Genomic DNA, 19606 nt, shown 5'->3' on the forward strand with positions numbered 1-19606 from the left:
TGCTCTTCTCCTCATCACACATTCCCAGCCAGGAAAATAAGGGGAAAAAATAATGAAAGGGGAAAAAAGAAGGGAAAAGGGAGGGTAAGGAAGGGAAGAAAAGAAGGGAGGAAAAAGACGGAAAATAAAGAGAAAGAAAAAAGAAAAAAAAAAAAGGTAAAAAACCCCAAACAACCCCAGCTGTGTTGAATCTGATTTTTCTGCCACCAATGATGGATAAACATCCTGCCTGCTCTCCTCCAGCTCCCCCAGGTCCCAGCTCTGCCATGGTGCACTCAGCTGCAGGCAGGGAAGCAAAAGGAAAGGAGAGGAATCATTTGCACATAAATATTAAAAAAAGAGAATCTGTAGCTCCCACATAATTTGTTTTTTCATTAAGCAGCGTCTGCGAGCACGGGGATATTTGATCTATTAAAAATGCTTATTTAAATACTCCTTCTAGAGTTAATTTTTCCTCCTGAAGCTGCTGCAAAAGCTCCACCTCCTCTGGAACACAGCAGTGTTTGCTCAGGCCAGAGGTTTGGATTCCACACCAAGTTCTGTGCCAGAGCCACGCTGCTGTCACAGCCCAGGATGGTGATCCATGGAGCTTTCCAAGAGCCATTCATGTCAGCAATGACTTCATCCCTGTAAACATTATAAATAATTAACAGTATGCAGATTGCCATTATTGGAAAGCCCCCAGGCCTTACTCAGCAAGTAATTTCAATTATTCAAAAGTATTAATAAACTGAAATATTCCTTTTTCTTCCCTCCTCACTTAATTTGTCTGGATTTTTTGTATCTTAGAGCACCTGCCTCGAGTGGGGAAAAGCCAAGGGAGTTCTCCCTGTGATCTTGTAATGCCAAGGGAATTCTCCCCACAATCTCCAGATTCCAGGGAGTGTTTCCTACAATCTCCAAATTCCAGGGAGATCTCCCCATAACCTCCGGATTTCAAAGAGTGTTCCCCAAAATCTCTAAACTCCAGGGAGCGCTCCCTACAATGTCCAAAAGCAATAGAGTTGTACGCACGATCTCCCAAATCCAGGGAGATCTGCAACATCCCAAATCCACAATATCCCAAATCCACAACATCCCAATTCCAGGGAGTTCTCCCCACAACATCCCAATTCCAGGGAGTTCTCCCCACAACATCCCAATTCCAGGGAGTTCTCCCATGATCTCCACTGTCCCCAGTCTCACCAGTTGCTCCCCATGGGGACTGGAACTCCTCCCTGGCCCCAGTAAATCCAGCTGTGATCACCAAGCAGGGCTGGGGCTGCTCCTGAGCTCTGCTCCTCCCCATCCCTGCAAAATGCCAGGCAACAAAACCTTTGGGGGAAAAAAGTGCTTTTCAGTGAAATGGTTCCAAAGCAGCGGGCTCTCATCAGTGTGGGCACAAAGGAGGCTGAAGGGTACAAAGCAGCTCCAGGGAACATTTATTGGTGCTTTCAGGTGGGTAAACCACACAGAGGTGATCAGGGGCACAAAATCCCTCCCAAAAAGCAGTTCCAAGCCCGGATAAAGGTGAACACCTGCAGGAATGAGAAGTGCCATGTCCTTTCCCTCTCGGAGATGCTTGGGCAGTGCTGATCCCGCATTTTCCCAGGTGTAAATCTGCTTTTCCCAGGTGTAAATCTGCTTTTCCCTGCGCTGGGGCCAGCGGGGTTTCAGTGCTCAGCCAAAGGCTCGAAGTGTGGCACAAGGGAGGGCTCTGCTGGAGCCAGCCGGAGCTACAGCATCCGCTCCTCTGGCCGCCTCTGAAACCCGGCTGCTCCCGAGCAATTCACCCTAAAAATGCCAGTTTTCAATCTCATCTTTGGATTTTAAATCCTGCATCACCGGCGATCTTACTCCACTCCAGTCTCCCAGGAAAGCAACAATGGCAGAGTGGCGTTTTTGGAGATAATTTCTGAAATGCGGGCTGGAAAAGCTGCAAGTAAAGCACTCAGAGCTGCTCAAGCCTCTGGGAGCAGATGAGGCAGGTGACAAGCTAAGGAATGACAGCAAATAGAGACTCACTGCTAAATGTGCAACCACAGGGAGGAAACCATCAGAGCTGGGGTGCTTGCCCCAAAATCAGCATTTCAGCCCCTTTACACCCACTTTGGAATTGACTCTTGGAAATCTGAATGCAGCAAAAGTAAAGCAAGGCAAAGATCTCATTATCCAAAAACCCAGAGGAACTTTAGAACCACTGCAAAATCCCCATCCCCAGCGTTCCACAGACATTTCCCAGGAATGTGGAGCTTGATCCAGACACAGCAAATGTCCTGCCAGCCCCAACAGCCCCTGCACCAGCGCTGCAAACCGGGAAACAGCACAGAGGTAATGCCAATCCGACTGAAAACAAATCCAGGAGGGAAAGGCAGCAAAGGAGAGCCAATAAATCACAGCGATGGTCACAGCTCATTTCCACATTCCTGCTCCCAAACCCAGCACCAGCTGTTTCCCAGGCTGGTTCTCCATGGGCTGGAGAGAGCTCAGCAAGGCTCTTGGTGCAGAATTCCAGGTTTTTCATGGACTGACTGGACAAAGGACTGGGAATCCCAGCAGGGAGGTCAGGACCTGCTCCTGAGTCCACTTCACTTATCCCACACCAAGCCCTGCTCTCAGCTGCCCCCAAACTCTCAAGGAGAGAAGGGAACAGAGGGAGAAGAGCCCTGTTGTTTTGGAGTGGGTTTATTCTCCTGCAGGAAGGATAAATGGAACTGTCCCAGCTCTAACCAGATGAAATCCCAGTGTTCAGAAGGTGCAGAGAGATCCCCCCTACAGGACAAACACACATCAGAGTAGTCAAACACGCTATTTTTTAATGAAGATTTGCAAAAGGCAAGGCAAGTGTTGAAAATTCAGGACATTTCATGAAAGCACATTTGGTCCTCTTCCAGGTTTCCTCAGTTAAATACTTCATGGATAAATAACAATTAAGCATACATGGCACTTTCAGTTCAGAAAACTTGATATTGCACATGATACCAAGAAATACAAGAGTCTATTTCAGCAAACGATTCCAGCACTGTTATCAGCTCCATTTTGATGCCATTGACTTATACAAAAGCTCATTTTAGTGCACAACGGGTGCCCTGTCCTTACAGAGTAAAAACGTATCCAAGCAGTTTTAGAACAAAGAGGGAGAAAAGTTGGCTCCTGAAGGAACACAGAGTCTTTTACCAGCAGCTTCTGGGAGGATAAAAGCATTCCTATGGAAAGATGACTGTCACATCACCTGGCAGCAGAAATTCCACAGCAATTCCCAAGGGAAGCTGCAATTCCTGTCTGGGCTGCTGTCATTCTCACCACCTTTCACTACTCCTGGCAATCACAAGGAAAACACAATGGCAAAGCACTTGTGCAACTTCCTCCCAGTCCTGGAACTGTGTCTGGAACGCTCTGGAATGGATTCTGTGCACAGTGCTGGGCTGGGAGCCTCCCTGGGTTCAGGAGTTCAGACAGCACAGTCACAATCACAATCACCATCACCATCACAGGGAGAGTGGCCAAGCCACAGCCAGGGAGCTGAACTGGGAGCCAGGGACAAACTGGAGCAGGAGGAGCCACCAGCAGCCTCAGGGTGGGTCTGTCCTGGTTATCCTGGCCATGCCCACACTCTGCCCACCCTGTGAGCTGACCCAGCCCGTGTGGGTGCTGGGCTGGGCTCCCTCTCTGCTCCCTGCAGGGCTGGCCCAGGAGCAGCACTGAGAGCCCAGAGCTCTGTGAGGGCAGCAGTGCCCCTGCCACCCTCCTCACCCTGCCCTCAGCACTGCCTGACCCTCCCTGCATCACAGCACCTCCAATCCTGCTTTCCCCTGAAACACAAACTCAGACACTGCAGAAACACCTTTGGCAAAGCCAATGCCACAGGAGCTGAATCACCAGCTGACTCAAACACCAAGGCAACCCATTCTATTGCAATATTTTGGGAAATTTTAACCTATTTCCCTGTCCCCCCTCCAACCCTTCATCCCCTCAAACACACATAATAACACTAAGAAGACTTGATGATTATTTTGTTTTGCCTGAATAAAAGATTCAACTATCATGGAATAGAAGATTCTACAACAAAGTCCCTGAGATGCATCTGTACATTAAAAGATTCCAACAATAACCTCTCCAGCACAAACTTCATATTTATTAGAAATGTTTTGAGTTGCAACACGTGGTTTATGAAAACCAATGTTGTTGTAAGAAGGTGAAAATACAGCAGATCAAGTTGCCCTCGTATTTATGCCTCAATTTAAAAGTCATTAACCCAAAAATGAAATTCTACTACTTCAACTGTAGTCAAAAGTTAGAAGTATATAAGCAACGACCAGAAAAAAAACCCCAACTTGGTATATTTTAAATAGTTGTTTTGGCCTCAGTTTGTTGTCATCCCTCAAGCCCTTAACTGCCTTCTTCCTGAAAGTTCACAGATATTTTTCCAGTATCTTCAAAAAAACTCCAAACACCTCTTTTTAAGTGACTTTGGGTTCCACTGTATTTTGCAACCCACTCATCAGAAATACTTTTCCATCTTCCCAAGGAAGCTCAGATTTCCCTGGTAGTGAAGAGAACTTAAGGCACTAACACATGAATCCTGTCAGGAATGTGAAATAGTTTGTTCTTCATGTACTGTGACACCAGTTCTTAGCAGCATCTCTCCTGAAAAGGCACTGAAAACTTGGCAAACAAGGAAACTTTGGGAACTTCTGCCTGAGTGGCTCTGCAATTCCCCCTTCCAAAAAGGCACCTGGATTGGTTTGATCACTGGTTTCTGCAGCCACAGGCTCCCACAGCCCTGCAGCTTCTATCAGCTGGGGCTGGGAGGGATGTCACACTGCCAGCAGCTCTCACACCACCAGCAGTGATCTCTCCAAGAGTACACAGAGCAGTTTTGTTTCAGCAAACCCAGTGGGTTCCTACCTGAGTAGACCTTTAGGTTGTGTATTGCTAGTCAGAAAAATTCAATAGTTCCACTTGGTGTAAAAAATTGCACTTCCCCACTCCTTCCCCAAGCCCCGAGATCATTTCAGATTAAACAGCAGACCCTGCTCTAGAGGGACATTTGTAACACAGCTACAAGGAGGTAGCTAAGTGGCACAGGCCAATTTGCCTTCTTTTTCTTTTAAAATAGATTCAGCCTTCATTTGCAACAACATTTCTCATAGAAGTCTTGAAACAAGAGCTGTTTGTTCAGGTGGCACGGGAGGTTACCCCAGCTCAGAGGAATGAGCTCCATCTCCTGGGTGTCCACTGGGGACACTGGGGGACACCTGGGGGACACCTGGGGGACCCAGCCTTGCAGGGAGCAGCTGAAGGGGAGGAATGTCTGCAGAGGATGCCAAGCTCCCCCAAGTTCCCCTGCAGAGTCCCTCAGATCAGCCCCACCATTCTGTCGATCTGTCTCATGTAGTTGCTCTTCAGGGGCAGCAGGTATCTCCTCTCATCAGGGACTCTGTTACACTGTTGAGAAAATTTACATCTTTTTAAAGACTCAGATCCAAACCCAAGCAAGCCCATCCCCTCTGCAATCGCCTCAGATCCTCCCAGTACAGAAAACTGTACCCAATAACACTTTTTCCCCCAACTTTCCCTTGTTCTGTGCAGACTTGCAGCACAAATCCCACAAATGAGCAGCAAGTGTTTCCTCAGTGCAGGCTGCAGCTTCCAAACACACAGCACAGCTTGTTGTGCAACTGAGATTTCCTTCACTATGACAACTGTGAATGTTTAAAATAATGCTCTTTTCCTGGAGCTCTGTGGGGAGGAGGAAGGAGCCACACCAGAACCTACCAGGAGATATTGGAGATATTTTTTAAATTGTCCTTAACTGCTCTAGTGGCAGCTGTCCCACTAGGGGTGGAATGAGGTGATCTTTAAGGTCCTTTCAACTCCAGCATTCTGTGATTAAACCAGATCTGTTTTGGTTGGTGATGGGCACTGGAGCCACAGCTCTGGGGCCAGCTGAGGCCTTGCTGAGAGAGGTCCCCTTTTACATCCCCCAAAACCCCACTGAGGAAGACAAAGCTGAGTTTGGATGACCCTCTGCTTCTCCCTTTGCCCCTGACAGAAACACTGGAGAGTTTTAAGGGCAAAGAAAAGGGGAAAGGAAAAATAATTGGAAGTAAATTAACAAATAACAAAACAATTGCTGCAAAACACTTCAAAGGGGACAGGTTTCACCTTCACCAGCATCCCACACATGATGCCATTTATGCTGCTGCTGCAAGTGCTGTTCAGGGGAGCTCCTCAGGTGTTTGACATTTCTAAAGGGAACTCTCTGCAGCAGTAGAGGAGCTCCTTGGGTGTTTGACATTTCCAAAGGGAACTCCCTGCAGCAGCCCTCCCAGAGGCTCAGTGTGTCCTGGCTGCCCCTCCCCAGCCCCAGGCAGTGTGTTGCTTACATTGGAGCTGAAGTTGGCTGCCTTGGGCTCGGAGGGCTTGGCTTTGAGGCTGTGCTCCCCTGCAGGCAGGATGTCCTCCCACAGCGAGCTCCGGAACCGCTCGTCCACAGACACCACGTGGCCCTCGGTGGTGAACATGAACTTATTGCCAGACCTGTGCACTGGGTTCTCTTCATCAAACAGCTGAAGGAGAGACAGGAGAGACAGGGACTGTACTACATCAGTCCTAAACATGAACTTACTCCAGATTTATGCACTGGGCTCTCTTCATCAAACAGCTGAAGCAGAGATGGGACAGACAGCCATTGCATGCCTTCATCATCCTTCACCTCCCAGTAACAAGCAGCTGGGAACAGGTACTCACACTTTGAAGGATCACACAAAAATACCTTTTAGTGCTAAATAATGCTGGAGCAAATGGAAATAAATAGTCTTAATGCAAGGGATTGATCTGAGCAGTTAGAAGAGGAGAGCAGAAGAAAAACTTCTCACACAACTGAAAGTGCCCTTATTTTTCTAAGCTGCTCTGTGAGGCATTTCTAGGCTGGCATCCACTCAGTCACAGATTTATTTGGTTTTCTGCACTAAAGGAGATTGAGAACAGGGGCTTAGGCAATGCCAGCCCAAATGCTTTCTCCTGTGAGTGCCAAAGCCCAGCAGGGAGAAAGCAGAGGCTGTGCCCCAGGCAGGAGGGCTGCAAGCAGTACTTAGCTCAGAGCTGAGCAGCAGCTCCCTCCAGTCCTGCTCCCTCTCCTTCCCAGCCTCTTCCCAAAGATCTGCAGCTCTCCAGGTGCAGGAACCACACCTGGGCAGCTGCTTTAGCTCAGAGAGTGGGGTGAGGTCAAACAAGGGAAGCTCAGCCTGAATCATCCCCATAGCTCAGCCTGAACCACCCCCATACACAAACCCCAGAGCCCAGCACGTTGTCATTAATGATGCCCCATCCCCAACCCAGTTTCTAATTAATAATTAATAACTGCTGCCCCCTCCTGTGCCCTTTTTGTGCAGTGCCTTGCAGTGAGGAGCACACACTTACCAGGTACAAATATTTACAGGTTTCACTGAGGAAAAAGCTCTCCATTCGATCCTCCTTGGTCTTGTCCACCACGTGGTGCAACGTGGCATAGCCACACCTGCAACATCGGACAGGGTTTGGGATCAGCTCCAGCCCTCCTGCTGGAGACACCCCCTCACCTCAGAGCATTCCAGCTGCCAGGGCAAGCTCAAATGGAACAGCTGTGTTGTGCAGCACTCACTGGGTATTGGTTTGTGATCACCTGAACCCCACTCACCAGCAATGCCTGACCTGGCCAGCCATCACACATTTGTCTAGAAAATGAGTCAATTAATAAAAAGGAATAAAAATGCACTGTCTTCCCCCTGAGCCTTGCAAGAAGTTCAGCTACTCAGTATTAAAGGATTCACTGCTGCTGTCTTGAACTGGAAGCTGACACCCAGCAGCATCTGCCTTAGGGGCCATCCCCCAGTTCAGCTAAACACCAGGAGGGGAGAAATAATCTTGCAGGATCCCTAGGAAAAATCCCAACCACTGTTTTCAGCAGTTTTTAGCAGCTGATCATCAGCAGTGCATTTTGAAAGGCAGTGATAAAATTCCAAATGTATAAAGTTATCCACTGGACTGTAATTTCATTTTCAGATGGGAAAGAAAGAAGTGCTCAATAAATAAATCATCACTTGTGGCTTTCAAGGAGGACTGGGTTTTCTGGTTTACCTACATGTGGCAGACTGGATTCTATACAATATTTGTAGAATAAAATATAGATATATAGCACTGAGAGAAGAAAAGAACATTGAAGACTGACTTTGCTTTTGTATATTTTTCCAAACTCTGCAGAATATCCATTCCCACATGAAGGTAAAACGGGTTCTTTGTGGCCTAAATAAGGAAGACAGACAAGAGTTAGAGTCAGCAATTTTGAAATCCTGTAAAAATAACACAACAAAGGCCTATTGGTACCAGAGTCTTGTATCAGCAAACTTATCTCTATGGGAGCATGACTTGGATTAGCCAGTGCAAGCTTCTCACATTTGCTTTAGAGCAAATCCTAGAAAACCTGCAGTAAATCCAAACTCTCTGATCCCCTCCTTGTAGGGACAGTTACTTTAGTTTATTGTATCTGTGCCTGGGGCAGCATTGCAAGGAAAGCTCTTACATTTACTTCAGCAATTTTGGTTGAGCAGTCACAGGTCTCTGCCTTGTAAAAATCTGCCAGCAGATTTTAGAAAAGGTGGTTTTGTGTTGGTTTTGCCTGCCTTATAAAAAAGGCTGTTTTTGAAGCAAACAGCAGAGCAACAACATTGCACAACACTGCAGTGCCTGCCCAGAGACTCCACAGGACAAGAGGCAGCTGCAGGGCTGCCAAAATTCAGCTGGCCAGAGGTCAGGGGGATAAAGTGACTTTCTGAACAAAAGCTTTTTGGCCCAGCCAGGACGTGCAGCTCAGGGAAGGCAGATACCTGGTACAGAAGATATGTGGACTCCACCAGCTCTGGCCTCAGGGGGTAGAAGGGAACATCTGGGGCCTGCAGCTGCCAGTTGTACCTCTCTGGGAGAGCCCCATAGCGTTTCCAGATGGCATAATAGAAGGCATGGAGGCAAATGGCATCTTCCACATCTCCTATCAACACCTGGGCACCAGAGCAGCCAGAGATACACACACTTAGTGCTGCAGGCCAGCAAAGATGAGAGTGTGGCACCTAAAACAACTCTTCCCCCATAAAACACACAGAAAACAACCCCCCAAAAGTACTAATGCATTCACTCTTTGCAGTAAAAGCTCTAGCAGAGCCTCACAGCACAGAACACAAATGCTGAGGCTAAAAGAGGGAAGTGGAAAATCTCAGATCTAGCAGAGAGCAGGGCAGGGCTCCCCACACGGCTGTGTTAATGCAGGGCTGAACTGAACTCTGCAAAGCCACAGGTGGGAGCTCAGCTCAGGACTCAGGCTCACCCCCAGGCCAGGACTGGGATGGGCCTTTCCCAGCAGGAAAACTCACTCCCAGCCCAGGACTCAGGCTCACTCCCAGGCCAGGGCTCAGGCTCCCTCCCAGCCCAGGACTCAGGCTCACCCCCAGGCCAGGACTCAGGCTCACCCCCAGGCCAGGACTCAGGCTCACCCCCAGGCCAGGATTAGGATGGGCCTTCCCACACGGCCCTTCCCAGCAGGAAAGCTCACCTGCAGCCCAGGGAAGAAGGCCTGCAGAGAGTCAATCCAGGTGTTCATCAGCTGGCCCGTGTACATGTTGACGTTGACGTAGAGGGGAGGGTCCCCTTCTCCTTCATTGCAGGCCTCCCTGCTGCAGGGACAATGCAGGAACAATGCAGGGAACAATGCAGGGACAATGCAGGGACAATGCAGGGACAATGCAGGGACAATGCAGGGAACAATGCGGGAACAATGCGGGAACAATGCAGGGACAATGCAGGGAGCAATGCAGGGAGCAATGCAGGGAGCAATGCAGGGAGCAATGCAGGGAGCAATGCAGGGCAGTGCCTCTGCCTGGGCAGCACAGCACACTGCCACAGCTCAGGCAGGCACTGCTCTGCTCTGCTGGGCTCCTTGTGAAGGGAACCCAAACACTGTCATGCTCTCAGAGGAGTTAATTCATACAGGGATGTTAATTCATACTGGGATCATATCTCAGAGCTCTGCCAGCAGAATTTCTACCAAAAGTCATGCTAGGCAAGATGAGGCTTTCAGGACAAAGCAGCCAATTTAATACATTTCTTTTGCAGTGCCAGACTTTTCTCAACATTTATAAATGGGACAGTAAGCAGTTTGGCTTCTCTGCACCCCATCAGTTGCTGAGGAATGAGGAGACTACCATGGAAAGGAGATTTAAGAACAGATTTTCTAGAGCCTGACACAAAGCACCACAAACAGATGTGTTTCAGATCCTGCTGGAGGATTCCCTGCTCAAGGAATTGATGCTGACATGAATCACATACCCTCTCCTCAAGTGGTTCTGAATGTTCTGATAAGCAGAGTTGAACATGTCCAGGTCTTCCTTTTCCCCAAAGAGGATGTAGGACTTCAGCAGGTACTCATAGAACGAATCTGACCCTGCTCCCAGTCCACTCTGCTTTCCAACCCAGTGACCAGTCTGGATATTCACAACATTTCCTTTCAGAACAAACAACAAGTTTAGTCTGAGATTGCTGAGTATATCAGAGAGAAACAATCCAGTCAAGACTTGGCAATATCACAGGTTCAGAAATTCCCAAGGAGGAAGAATCAAAGATTAACATCAGATGAAGTGCTACAGTGGTGGATTCATCTGAGGAACACCCACACACATGCAGTTATTTTAAGTACTTTGAGTCATCTGCCAATCTGAATTATATTAATGGGGACACAAATCAGGGCCTTCAGTTCCATTCCCCAGTTTTGTGGAAAATTTGAGTTGAAAACCTGTGCCCTAAGGAGTCTTTCAGAGACTCCATTTTTCAACACAAGCCCTGGGTACACAAGGAGAACGCGACTGAACAGCTACAGAGGGAGCAGAAGGAAAAAGGTGAGGACACACGAGGACACAGAGGCACTCAGTCTTTACCCAGCAGTCCAGTGTTATTGCTCCTGAGGCTCCACAGGGCCTTCACAGCTCTCCTGGCCACCCACTCGAAGGTGGAGTCTCCAAGCAGCCTGCTGAGGATCCCAAACTCCACCAGCAAGGACCCAGCTCCTGCTGTGCAGGTCTCGTTGTGGCTGTCTGGGGGAACCCCCTTCTTCAGGTTCACCTGTGGGCAGGGACAGGCTGCACTCCCAGCTGTGCTCACAGCTGCACCCTCCCTTCAGCACAAGCCTTTCAATGTGCAGCATGGAACGTGCACAGAGACACAAAACCAGCACACTTGGAAAGCTTTCCTGTAGAATTCCTGACATTCTTCTTCCAGCATTACAACACCATGCCTAAAGTGGGCAAGCCTCATTTTCTCTTATACTTGCTAACCCTTGCAAACTTCACTTTCTCATGCCTTCCACTAAACATTCAGGCTTTTCCTTCTTTGCTGGCCTCAGTTTGTGCTGGTGAAACCAAGAGCTTCCTCAGTGGATGCTCCTCCCCTTCCCCATAGGACAGGGTGCTGAAGGGAAGTTACAGCACCCTCAGCTGCTTTACCAGGCTCTGAACAGAAGTGAAAATTCACATTTCTACAAGGGGAAAAGCAGTGCTGCTGTCTCCAGAAATTAAGAGCAGCCAGGCAAGTGCTAATTATAGTTTTGCAGTTTAGGATTGTTCCAGTAGTAGTGACATCCTCCTCCTTGCCAACTGCATCTGCTTCAAACAAGAGGCTGCAGCATCCAGCAGTCCCAGAGTACTGAGACACACTGAGCAGTCTTCAGGAAAATTATAAATTGCAAGCCCAGTATGATAAATATTTCAGAAGAGTTTTATTCTAATACAATTGTTTTAGTAGCAAGTCACCAATAGAGTCACTTTCCTCCTCTTTGTCTTTACAGTACTCCTTGTTACTGACAGCATTGTTTGCTGCTGTGTGACACAGGGCAGGGAATGCTCCACCAACCAGCAAGGGAACAAATGACTCCTGACCCACAGGGAACAATACACACAGTGAAAATCAGCCCAGGGAAAACATTCACTAGACAGAAGCAGCAAACTGTACTATACACATCACCACAACTCAGGGCAGTTTCCCCTGTGTCACTTCAGAATACCTTGGGGCAGGCTCAATACCCCAAGTGCACATAAAAGGGCACCAAACTGAAGGTGCAGCACAGGTGAAACTGCTTTGAGCCTGTTTCCCCAGGGCTGCTGTCACTCACCCGAGGATAGGGAATGCCAGTTTTGGTGTTCTCAAAGGCTGGCAGCAGCCTCACTGCCAGGTCATGAGCCAGGTGCAGCAGCTCATTGTCATAATCCTTGATGGTCATGTCACCAAAGGGCTGCTTGGTGTCTGTAATGATGATGTGGGCAGACAGCAGGCTTCCCAAAACCCTGTGGGAAAAGGAAAATTCAGGTTTTCATTCCTCACCTGAAGCTCATTCCTCACCTGAACACCTTACTGCTGTCACGTCTGACAGAATTATGACTTTGTGCTCCTTACAGGCACTACACAAAATGACCTGGCTTTTCCCCCAGCAGTAGTGAACACATGTAGAACTCATGCTGTTGTCAGCCACTGTTCCAAAATGTGGTTCTGCAAAATTTACCTAACCCAGGAGTTCTTGGAACAAATCTGTTTAGGAGTGAAGACCTCCTTGTCCCTGCAAATGGCAGAAAGGGTGTTGCATAAACTCAGTACTCAGAAAAAAGAAAGCCAGCCATGTGAAGCAGGAATAAACATTGCTTGAGGCACTCAGAAAACAAAACCCTTTAAAATCAGACAGTATCTAAACCCATTTCCAACAAAGAAGAGTCTTTTTCATCTAAAATGAAAATGAAAGTGAGCAGAAGTCCATGAACCAAAAACAGAGCAGGGAAAAGCTGTCCCAGGGCTGTTTGCTGATCAGGGCACAGATCTGAGTCTCTGCTGCAAGCACAGAGCCAACCACTGCCTCACTGCTCCAGGTCACACAGGACTGATTAAAATTGTTTCCTATATGAAAGGATGGAATATTTTCATAGGAGATTAAGAAACAGCTTACTTGAGGAACCATGTAGGGAATAAAGCCTGCCAAAGACCTCCTAATCAATGATTTCACTGTGAGTTACACACACCAAATCTTTAACCTTTAAAGACAGAAACTCAGCACCACATACCTGATTGTTGCCTCAAAAACTTGGACTGTTGAGTCTTTGTCAAATGAAACTGTGTCAATCACCAACTTCACTGCCTTCTGGAATTCTGAGGAGTTTCCCATTACCTGTTACAGAAAAACAAAGCTAGTTTGTACAATTGTTGCCTCAGAAGAGGCTTGGGGAAGAGAATGGCAAGTTCACATCTTAGCCCAGCAGTCACATTTAGCACACTGAGTATTCAAACTGCCTGAACTATCAGTTCAAGAGTTAAATTCAGCTTAAAACATAACACAACTTGCAGAACAATGAAGTTTGATTGAATGTTTATCTGACCAAAGGCCAGTCCAACCTTTCAGGTTCCTGACCCAGCACTGCACACCCAGCAGTTCCCTTGTGCCTGCCTCCCACAGGTCTAACCTAGGAATTGATTTCCACTGCATCCAGAGACAGATGTAAATTCAGCCTGAGCTTTGGGGAGCAGGAATGTGGAAGGAAAACACACGTTCCTGCTTGCCTGAGCTCATGAAAAGGCTGGCACATACCTAAATTTCTAACCAAAGCACCAGGTGCCAGCTGTCCCCATCACCCAGACCCAGTGGGGAAGCATCATGTGTTGGTCTGAGCAATGGGGAGCAGAACAGGCTTGCCTCATGCAGAAGCTTCTGAAACACGGGAGATTTAGCAACCAGAACCCTTCCATGTGAGAAAAGAAGTTAAGCACAGCCCCAGTGGTGATGAGGACAGGAAGGCACTGTTATCAGGCACGTAGCACAGATCCCAAACTTCTCTGTCAGTAAAACCCAACATCTCCCTCACTTCTGCTTTCAGTTCTGCTCCAGCAGCTCCTCACCACTGCTGCAGCCCAGGGTGGAGTGGGAAGGGTTTTATATCCCAAAGAGCCAGAGGAGATACACATCCCTGTGGCTCCTGCACATCAGTGAGCCCTGCCACTCCAGAAGGCACAAAGCCTGCCCTGGCTGCACAGATGAGAACAGTGAAACTGCTGGGGTCTCTGGAAATGCTCCTCCTCGTGACCCCATGCCCTGGCACTAACACAGAAATGAGCTGCTCCTCATATTATCTCCCAGTTCTGGCAGAAATGCAGCAAAGAAGCAGCTGTACAGGTTTTCTCCTCCTTCCTTTCACCACTTCACACAGATCTGTGTGTAAGTCAGGCCCTCTCTGCCAAGTGAAACAACCAGAGCTCTTCCAGCCCCCGTGCACACAATGAACCCTCCTCCTGATGGACCTCTCAGCAACTCACAGCAGCTCCAGCTCAAATCCACCCACCCCGGGCAAATCCCAAAGAGATCTCGTCTGAACCTTGGGGAGGAGCTCCAAAATTTCCTCTGTCTCTTCAGGAAATCTCTGCTGCCACCTCCAACTACTCTCATTCTGTTACCCATGTGACACTGCTGGTTTCTGATCCAGCTGTTAGCTCGTGATCCAGCTGTTTGCACCACCTGGGCAAGCCTTGGGGAGCTGCCCCAGCCAGGGCAGTCCCAGGGTGGCCAGGACAGGTCCCAGGGTGGCCAGGACAGGTCCCAGGGTGGCCAGGACAGTATCCCAGGGAGGCCAGGGCAGTGTCCCACACCAAGGACTCACCGCCAGCGTGTCCAGCGCATCGATCAGCGTCAGGGAGTAATTCCCCAGCACATCATTGATGTTCAGGTTGGAGCTGGAAGAGCAGAATCACAGAATTGTTAAGGTTGGAAGGGACCTGTGCAGATCATCCAGTCCAACCCCCTGTGCAGGCAGGGTCACCCAGAGCAGGTGACACAGGAACTGTCTAGGTGGGTTTGGAATGTCTCCAAAAGGGGAAGCTCCATGACTCCTTGGGCAGCTGTTCCACAGCTCTGCCCCAATATGCAAAGTTCATTCCAGTACCTGAAGGGAGGCTACAACAAATACAGAGAGGGACTGCAGTGACAGGACAAGAGGAAATGGCTTCCAACTTAAAAGGAATAGGTTTATACCGGATATTAACAGGAAATTGTTCCCTGGCAAGGTGGGCAGGCCCTGGCACAGGTGCCCAGAGCAGCTGTGGCTGCCCCTGGATCCCTGGCAGTGCCCAAGGCCAGGTTGGACACTGGGGCTGGAGCACCTGGGACAGTGGGAGGTGTCCCTGCCATGGCAGGGGTGGCACTGAGTGGGCTTTAGGGTCCCTTCCCACCCAAACTATTCCACGATTCATACGGAGGTGAAACTTGCTGTATTTTAGAATATGGCCATTACCAACTGTGCCGTGGCTGGGCCCAGCCTGACCCCCAGGGAGGCACACAGGGAGCGATGCCAGCCCGGGGCCGTGCCCACCCCGCAGGGCCCCAGCAGCCGCTCCCCACCGGTCGGTGCCCCACAGCCGTTCCCCTACAGCCGTCCCCCCACAGCCGTTCCCCACAGGTCGGTGCCCCACAGCCGGACCCTAACAGCCGTTCCCCCACAGCCGTCCCCCCACAGCCGTTCTCCCCCGGCCCTTCCCCGCTGCCGGCCGCACTCACGGGTCGCGGCGGTCGGGCCCGCGGCCGCGGCAGTGCAGCGGGTCGAGCTCGTCGCGGGGGAAGGCGTGCTCCATGTAGCTGTCGTAGCCGAACACGAACATGCCCCGGGCCGCGTCCCGCAGCCGCGCCCGCAGCTGCGGCGGGAAGGCGCCGCTGTAGCGCCGCTCGTACTCATCGCCGCCCGCCGCCGCGCCCCACAGCCGGGCCCCGCGGCCCGCAGCGCCCGCGGGCGGGCCGGGCAGGGCTGGCGGCCGCGGGCCGGGGCAGGGCAGGCGCGGGTGCAGGCAGAGCCCGCGGGCCAGCGCGGGCAGCAGCGCCAGCAGCGCCTGCAGCCCGAGCCGCAGCAGCAGCAGCCCCAGCACCACCGACCGCCATCGCATGGCCGACCGCGCATAGCGCAGCGGCGCCGCCCGCGCCGCGCCGCGGCCCCTTTAAGAGCGGAAGGGAAACAAGTGTTGGGAGGGGCGCAACGCCCGCCCACTCTGCGCTGCTATTGGTGGAGACGGCGCGGAGGAGGGAGTGGCCTCCGGCCATTGGGCGCGCGGTGTGTCACTCAAAGGCACCGCCCTGCGGCGTTAAAGGGGCGGAGCGGCGCGGGGCTGTCGTGGCACGGCAGGCGCAGGGTCAGGGCGGGGCCGGCAGCGGCGCGGCCTCCCCGGACGGGCCCGGGCCGGGAGCCCTGCCCAGCGCTGGGCCCTGCCCTGCCCGGCGGGCACTGCCACAGCGCTCCCGGAAACGCCCCGGGGTGCGGTGACAGCGCTGGGCAGCAGCAGGAATTCCTCCATGGAAAGGGCGCTCCGGCCTTGGCACTGCCCAGGGAGCTCTGCAGTGCCCATCCCTGGAGGTGTCACCTGGAGGTGGCACTCGGGGCTCTGGGCCGGGGACAGGGCGAGCATTGGGCACAGCTGGCACTGCCTCAGTGATTGCGGCTCCCGCAGCCGGCCCGGAGCACAGAGCGTGGCAGGGAAGGAGGCGGCGGGGCAGGAGCCGCGTTCCGGGAGCTGCGGTCCCTGGGAGGGAGCCGAGGCACCTCCCGGGCCGGGATCCTGGAGGAGACGGACACAGCGACTGCCATCCCGCAGTGCCAGCGGGGACAGGACGGTGCGTGGTGAGCAGAGCTCACACCAGCTGCGACCGCAGCACTGGTGGCCCGGGCACTGCTCAGGGACAGCCCCGGGGCAGCTGCAGGTCCCGAGAGCTGCAGGAAGAGAAGAGCTGACAAGTGCCAGGTGTGGATGTGGATATGAGTGAACACACTCCGGCAGTACTGGTAAAACCTCTTGAAGATAAATAAAAGAACAGAAAGAAACCACGGCCAGGGGAGAGATAAAGAGGAAACCCGGCTCTGAGGTACCCCAGCACCCTCAGCAGCATCCAGGTCACTGGCTGTGAACTGGTCACTTGTCACCGAGCTGAGCTGTCCTTCCACGCTGGTGCTGCATCCTTTTACCAAAGTGCCTGGTTGGTTACAAGGAAATGGGACAGAATGAGAAAAATGCCTGCACAGGAAAAAAAATAAAGGGCTTGTTATGCACAGACAGACAAGCAGATAATAATGATCTGTCTTCAGCCTGTATTGGAGAGTATTCAGGAGTCAGGTCTTGGTTTTCCAGTTATTGCAACAGGAACACTAGAATGAATAAATCCAAACCAAGTATCACAACTCAGTGGTCCATCCAAACTTCTGGATGCTGACTTTGGATAAAATCCTCTAGCCTGGACAATCTTTCAGTTCCCTTCCTCAGTCTGCAGAATTCATGGATCTTTTAAATGTTATCCAAACCAAGAAGGAACTTCATTATTGATTCTAAGAAGAGGAAAATTCCATCTTGCTGCAAAGACTGAAGTATCCACACCCCAAATTAACACAATTACACAAAAGCACCTTAACAGTTTACTTACTCTTCAGACTCTTGAGAAAGCCAAGTTCAGCTTTAAATTTCACACACCACAATTTTTTCTTCCTCTACTGACAAATTTGCTGTGTTTGTTGAATAATATAGTTCAACCCAATGGGTCTGTTCAGAGAAACACCAATGAGACCAACCAATGCTTCCAGCACCAGAACATAATCAGGAATGGGAATTTCACAGCCTGGCCTTTCAAAGTTGCCCCCACTGAGCACAAGGTTTCCAGTCATTCTCCAGATGAAGTTATGTAGTTAAATTAGGTAATAAGGGTTCTTAGCTATTTCTAACAATAATAAATCAGCTATCCTACTACAGATGAATATGCAAAAAATTGGTTTTCAACAACACTTTATTGAAGCACTTCAAAATTATCACAATGATACATGTTGCCTTTAACAGAATAAAACCTGTCATGTCATAATTAAAAGGCACTAATCCTGGCACAAAGGTCTACTTACCCACCTTCCACTGGAGGGAAATAAAAACATCAAGTATTTCACTTCTCCTTTTACAGAGTATGTGCAAAGCCCCCGTGAGTGCCATTCTGAGTTTGCCATTGGAGTGGCACACAGAGAGAGCCCCTGTTCCACCAAGACATGCTGAGCAGCAGCAGCTGCAGCCCTGAGCAGCAGAGCCCTCTCGAGGGTCATGCTCTGGTGAGACACGTGCTGCACTCACCTTTTGGGAACTGAAGCCCTGAAGCTCAGGCACTCACACACATGATTTCTCCTGTAACACGATTCACTGTCCATGTCACCTCAGAAACACAGCTAGATCTGTTCTGCAGCCCTTTTTGGGATCCACACTGTCAGGTCAGTGCAGGAGCAAGGCAGGGGAGCAGTGTGGGCATGCGGGGGGAGCACAGTTCCTGCACAAAGCAAACCAGAACGTGCCACTGCACAGCCACAAACGACAAGGGAAACCTCAGGGAGTTCAAAGCTTGATAATCCTGCTAAGCCATGCCTCAGGTTATTACAGATCCCTGCACAACACTCCTAGATTCAACAGACAGACTTTAAGGCATTTTCTTTGGCCTTTACTTCTACCAGAAAGTGAAGATTATGCAGTTTGATTTGTCAGCACCCAAAATCTTTCTAACCTGTTTCCATCAAGATGCAAAGGGAAAACATAAATCATTGAGGAACTGGATTATTGGTTCCACAGATGATGGAACAGCTGCACATTTGTGCACCTTTCCTGTTGCCAAGTGGGGGGAAGGAGCTGCTCTGTGCAGCTGCCCAGCCCTCAGCTGTCCCTGGGTGATGGGAGCTCCCCTGCTCTGCAACTGCATCTATGGAACCACCACCCACACTGCAGCTGGAGGACAGGGACACTCCAAGGGAACTCTCCTGCAGAGCTGTGGGGGCAAGCACAACCCTTCCTCATCCATCTCTGCTGCTCCAGGAGCACCTGCACTGAACAGAGCCACCACCAAGGGCTGAGAGCTGAGTTAAAGCCAGGACAGCACACAGTGCCCACACCCCACAGAGGCAGGACTGCTGTGCAGCTCCCAGCTGTTCACCACCACACAGTGTCTGCCTCTTCACAAGAGCTGCTTTTCTGAGCATGCCAACAATCAACACCTGCATCAGGGGAGTTTCAGGACTGTGTGACGTAAGTATGGCTATATTGATGTCAAATGCAATAAACTAAAATGCGTTCCCAAAAGCAACTCTTGTGAAGAGAATGGGAAATTGAATCAGCCTCTTTTTACTGTCCATGCTCCCTACAGAGCCTGAGACAAGTAATCCTGGTGAGATTACATTTCTAGAACACAGCTGCAGCACCCAAGTTCAGCAAACACCACTAATGCCTGTGCTGGGCTCCACACCTTTATTAGGCCAGAAAAGATTTAACCTTGGACATAAAGTGCCAGAAGAATGTTGTTTTCAGTCCAAGGCTGGAAGGTGTTGAGAAGGAAACAATTCCTCCTCTTTTCCAAGAAAAGGTACCTGGCAAGTTACTCAAGGCCAGAACCAGAACAATGCAGCCCCTCTGAGGGCTCCTTCCTGCCCCAGCAGTAGCCAAGGGCAGCTGGCAGAGCAGTGCCACCACACTGTGAAACCCAGCTGGGCATTTGGGGTGTTGCAAATGGACCTTTTAGAGCACA

The 19606-nt window shown here is 50.3% G+C and overlaps 1 protein-coding gene across 1 annotated transcript; it reads right to left on the reverse strand.

The window, feature by feature from the left end:
• Window positions 1–2774: 2774 nt before the first annotated feature.
• Window positions 2775–15966, reverse strand: EDEM1 (ER degradation enhancing alpha-mannosidase like protein 1). The gene is made up of 12 exons (XM_058032121.1): window positions 15587–15966; window positions 14694–14766; window positions 13110–13213; window positions 12173–12344; window positions 10944–11127; window positions 10339–10513; window positions 9566–9686; window positions 8847–9017; window positions 8192–8265; window positions 7405–7501; window positions 6369–6551; window positions 2775–5427 (listed from the first exon to the last, which is right to left on the reverse strand). Exons 1-12 carry the CDS (start codon window positions 15964–15966, stop codon window positions 5338–5340), a joined length of 1824 nt encoding a protein of 607 aa, XP_057888104.1. The 3' UTR covers window positions 2775–5337.
• Window positions 15967–19606: the final 3640 nt, after the last annotated feature.

The sequence above is a fragment of the Melospiza georgiana genome, chromosome 11, assembly GCF_028018845.1.
Source record: "Melospiza georgiana isolate bMelGeo1 chromosome 11, bMelGeo1.pri, whole genome shotgun sequence".
In the NCBI taxonomy this organism is placed as follows: Eukaryota; Metazoa; Chordata; class Aves; order Passeriformes; family Passerellidae; genus Melospiza; species Melospiza georgiana.

Bases quoted from the DNA above. Each gene is read 5' to 3' on its own strand.
- EDEM1 (XM_058032121.1), bottom strand. From the start codon at position 15,966: ATGCGATGGCGGTCGGTGGTGCTGGGGCTGCTGCTGCTGCGGCTCGGG. The intron at 9,687-10,338 runs GTATGTGATTCA...TTGTCCCTGCAG, and splicing joins CAGAACCACTTGAGGAGAGG to CAGGGAGGCCTGCAATGAAG. The intron at 5,428-6,368 runs GTAAGCAACACA...TTTTCTCAACAG, and splicing joins CAGCCAACTTCAGCTCCAAT to TGTAACAGAGTCCCTGATGA.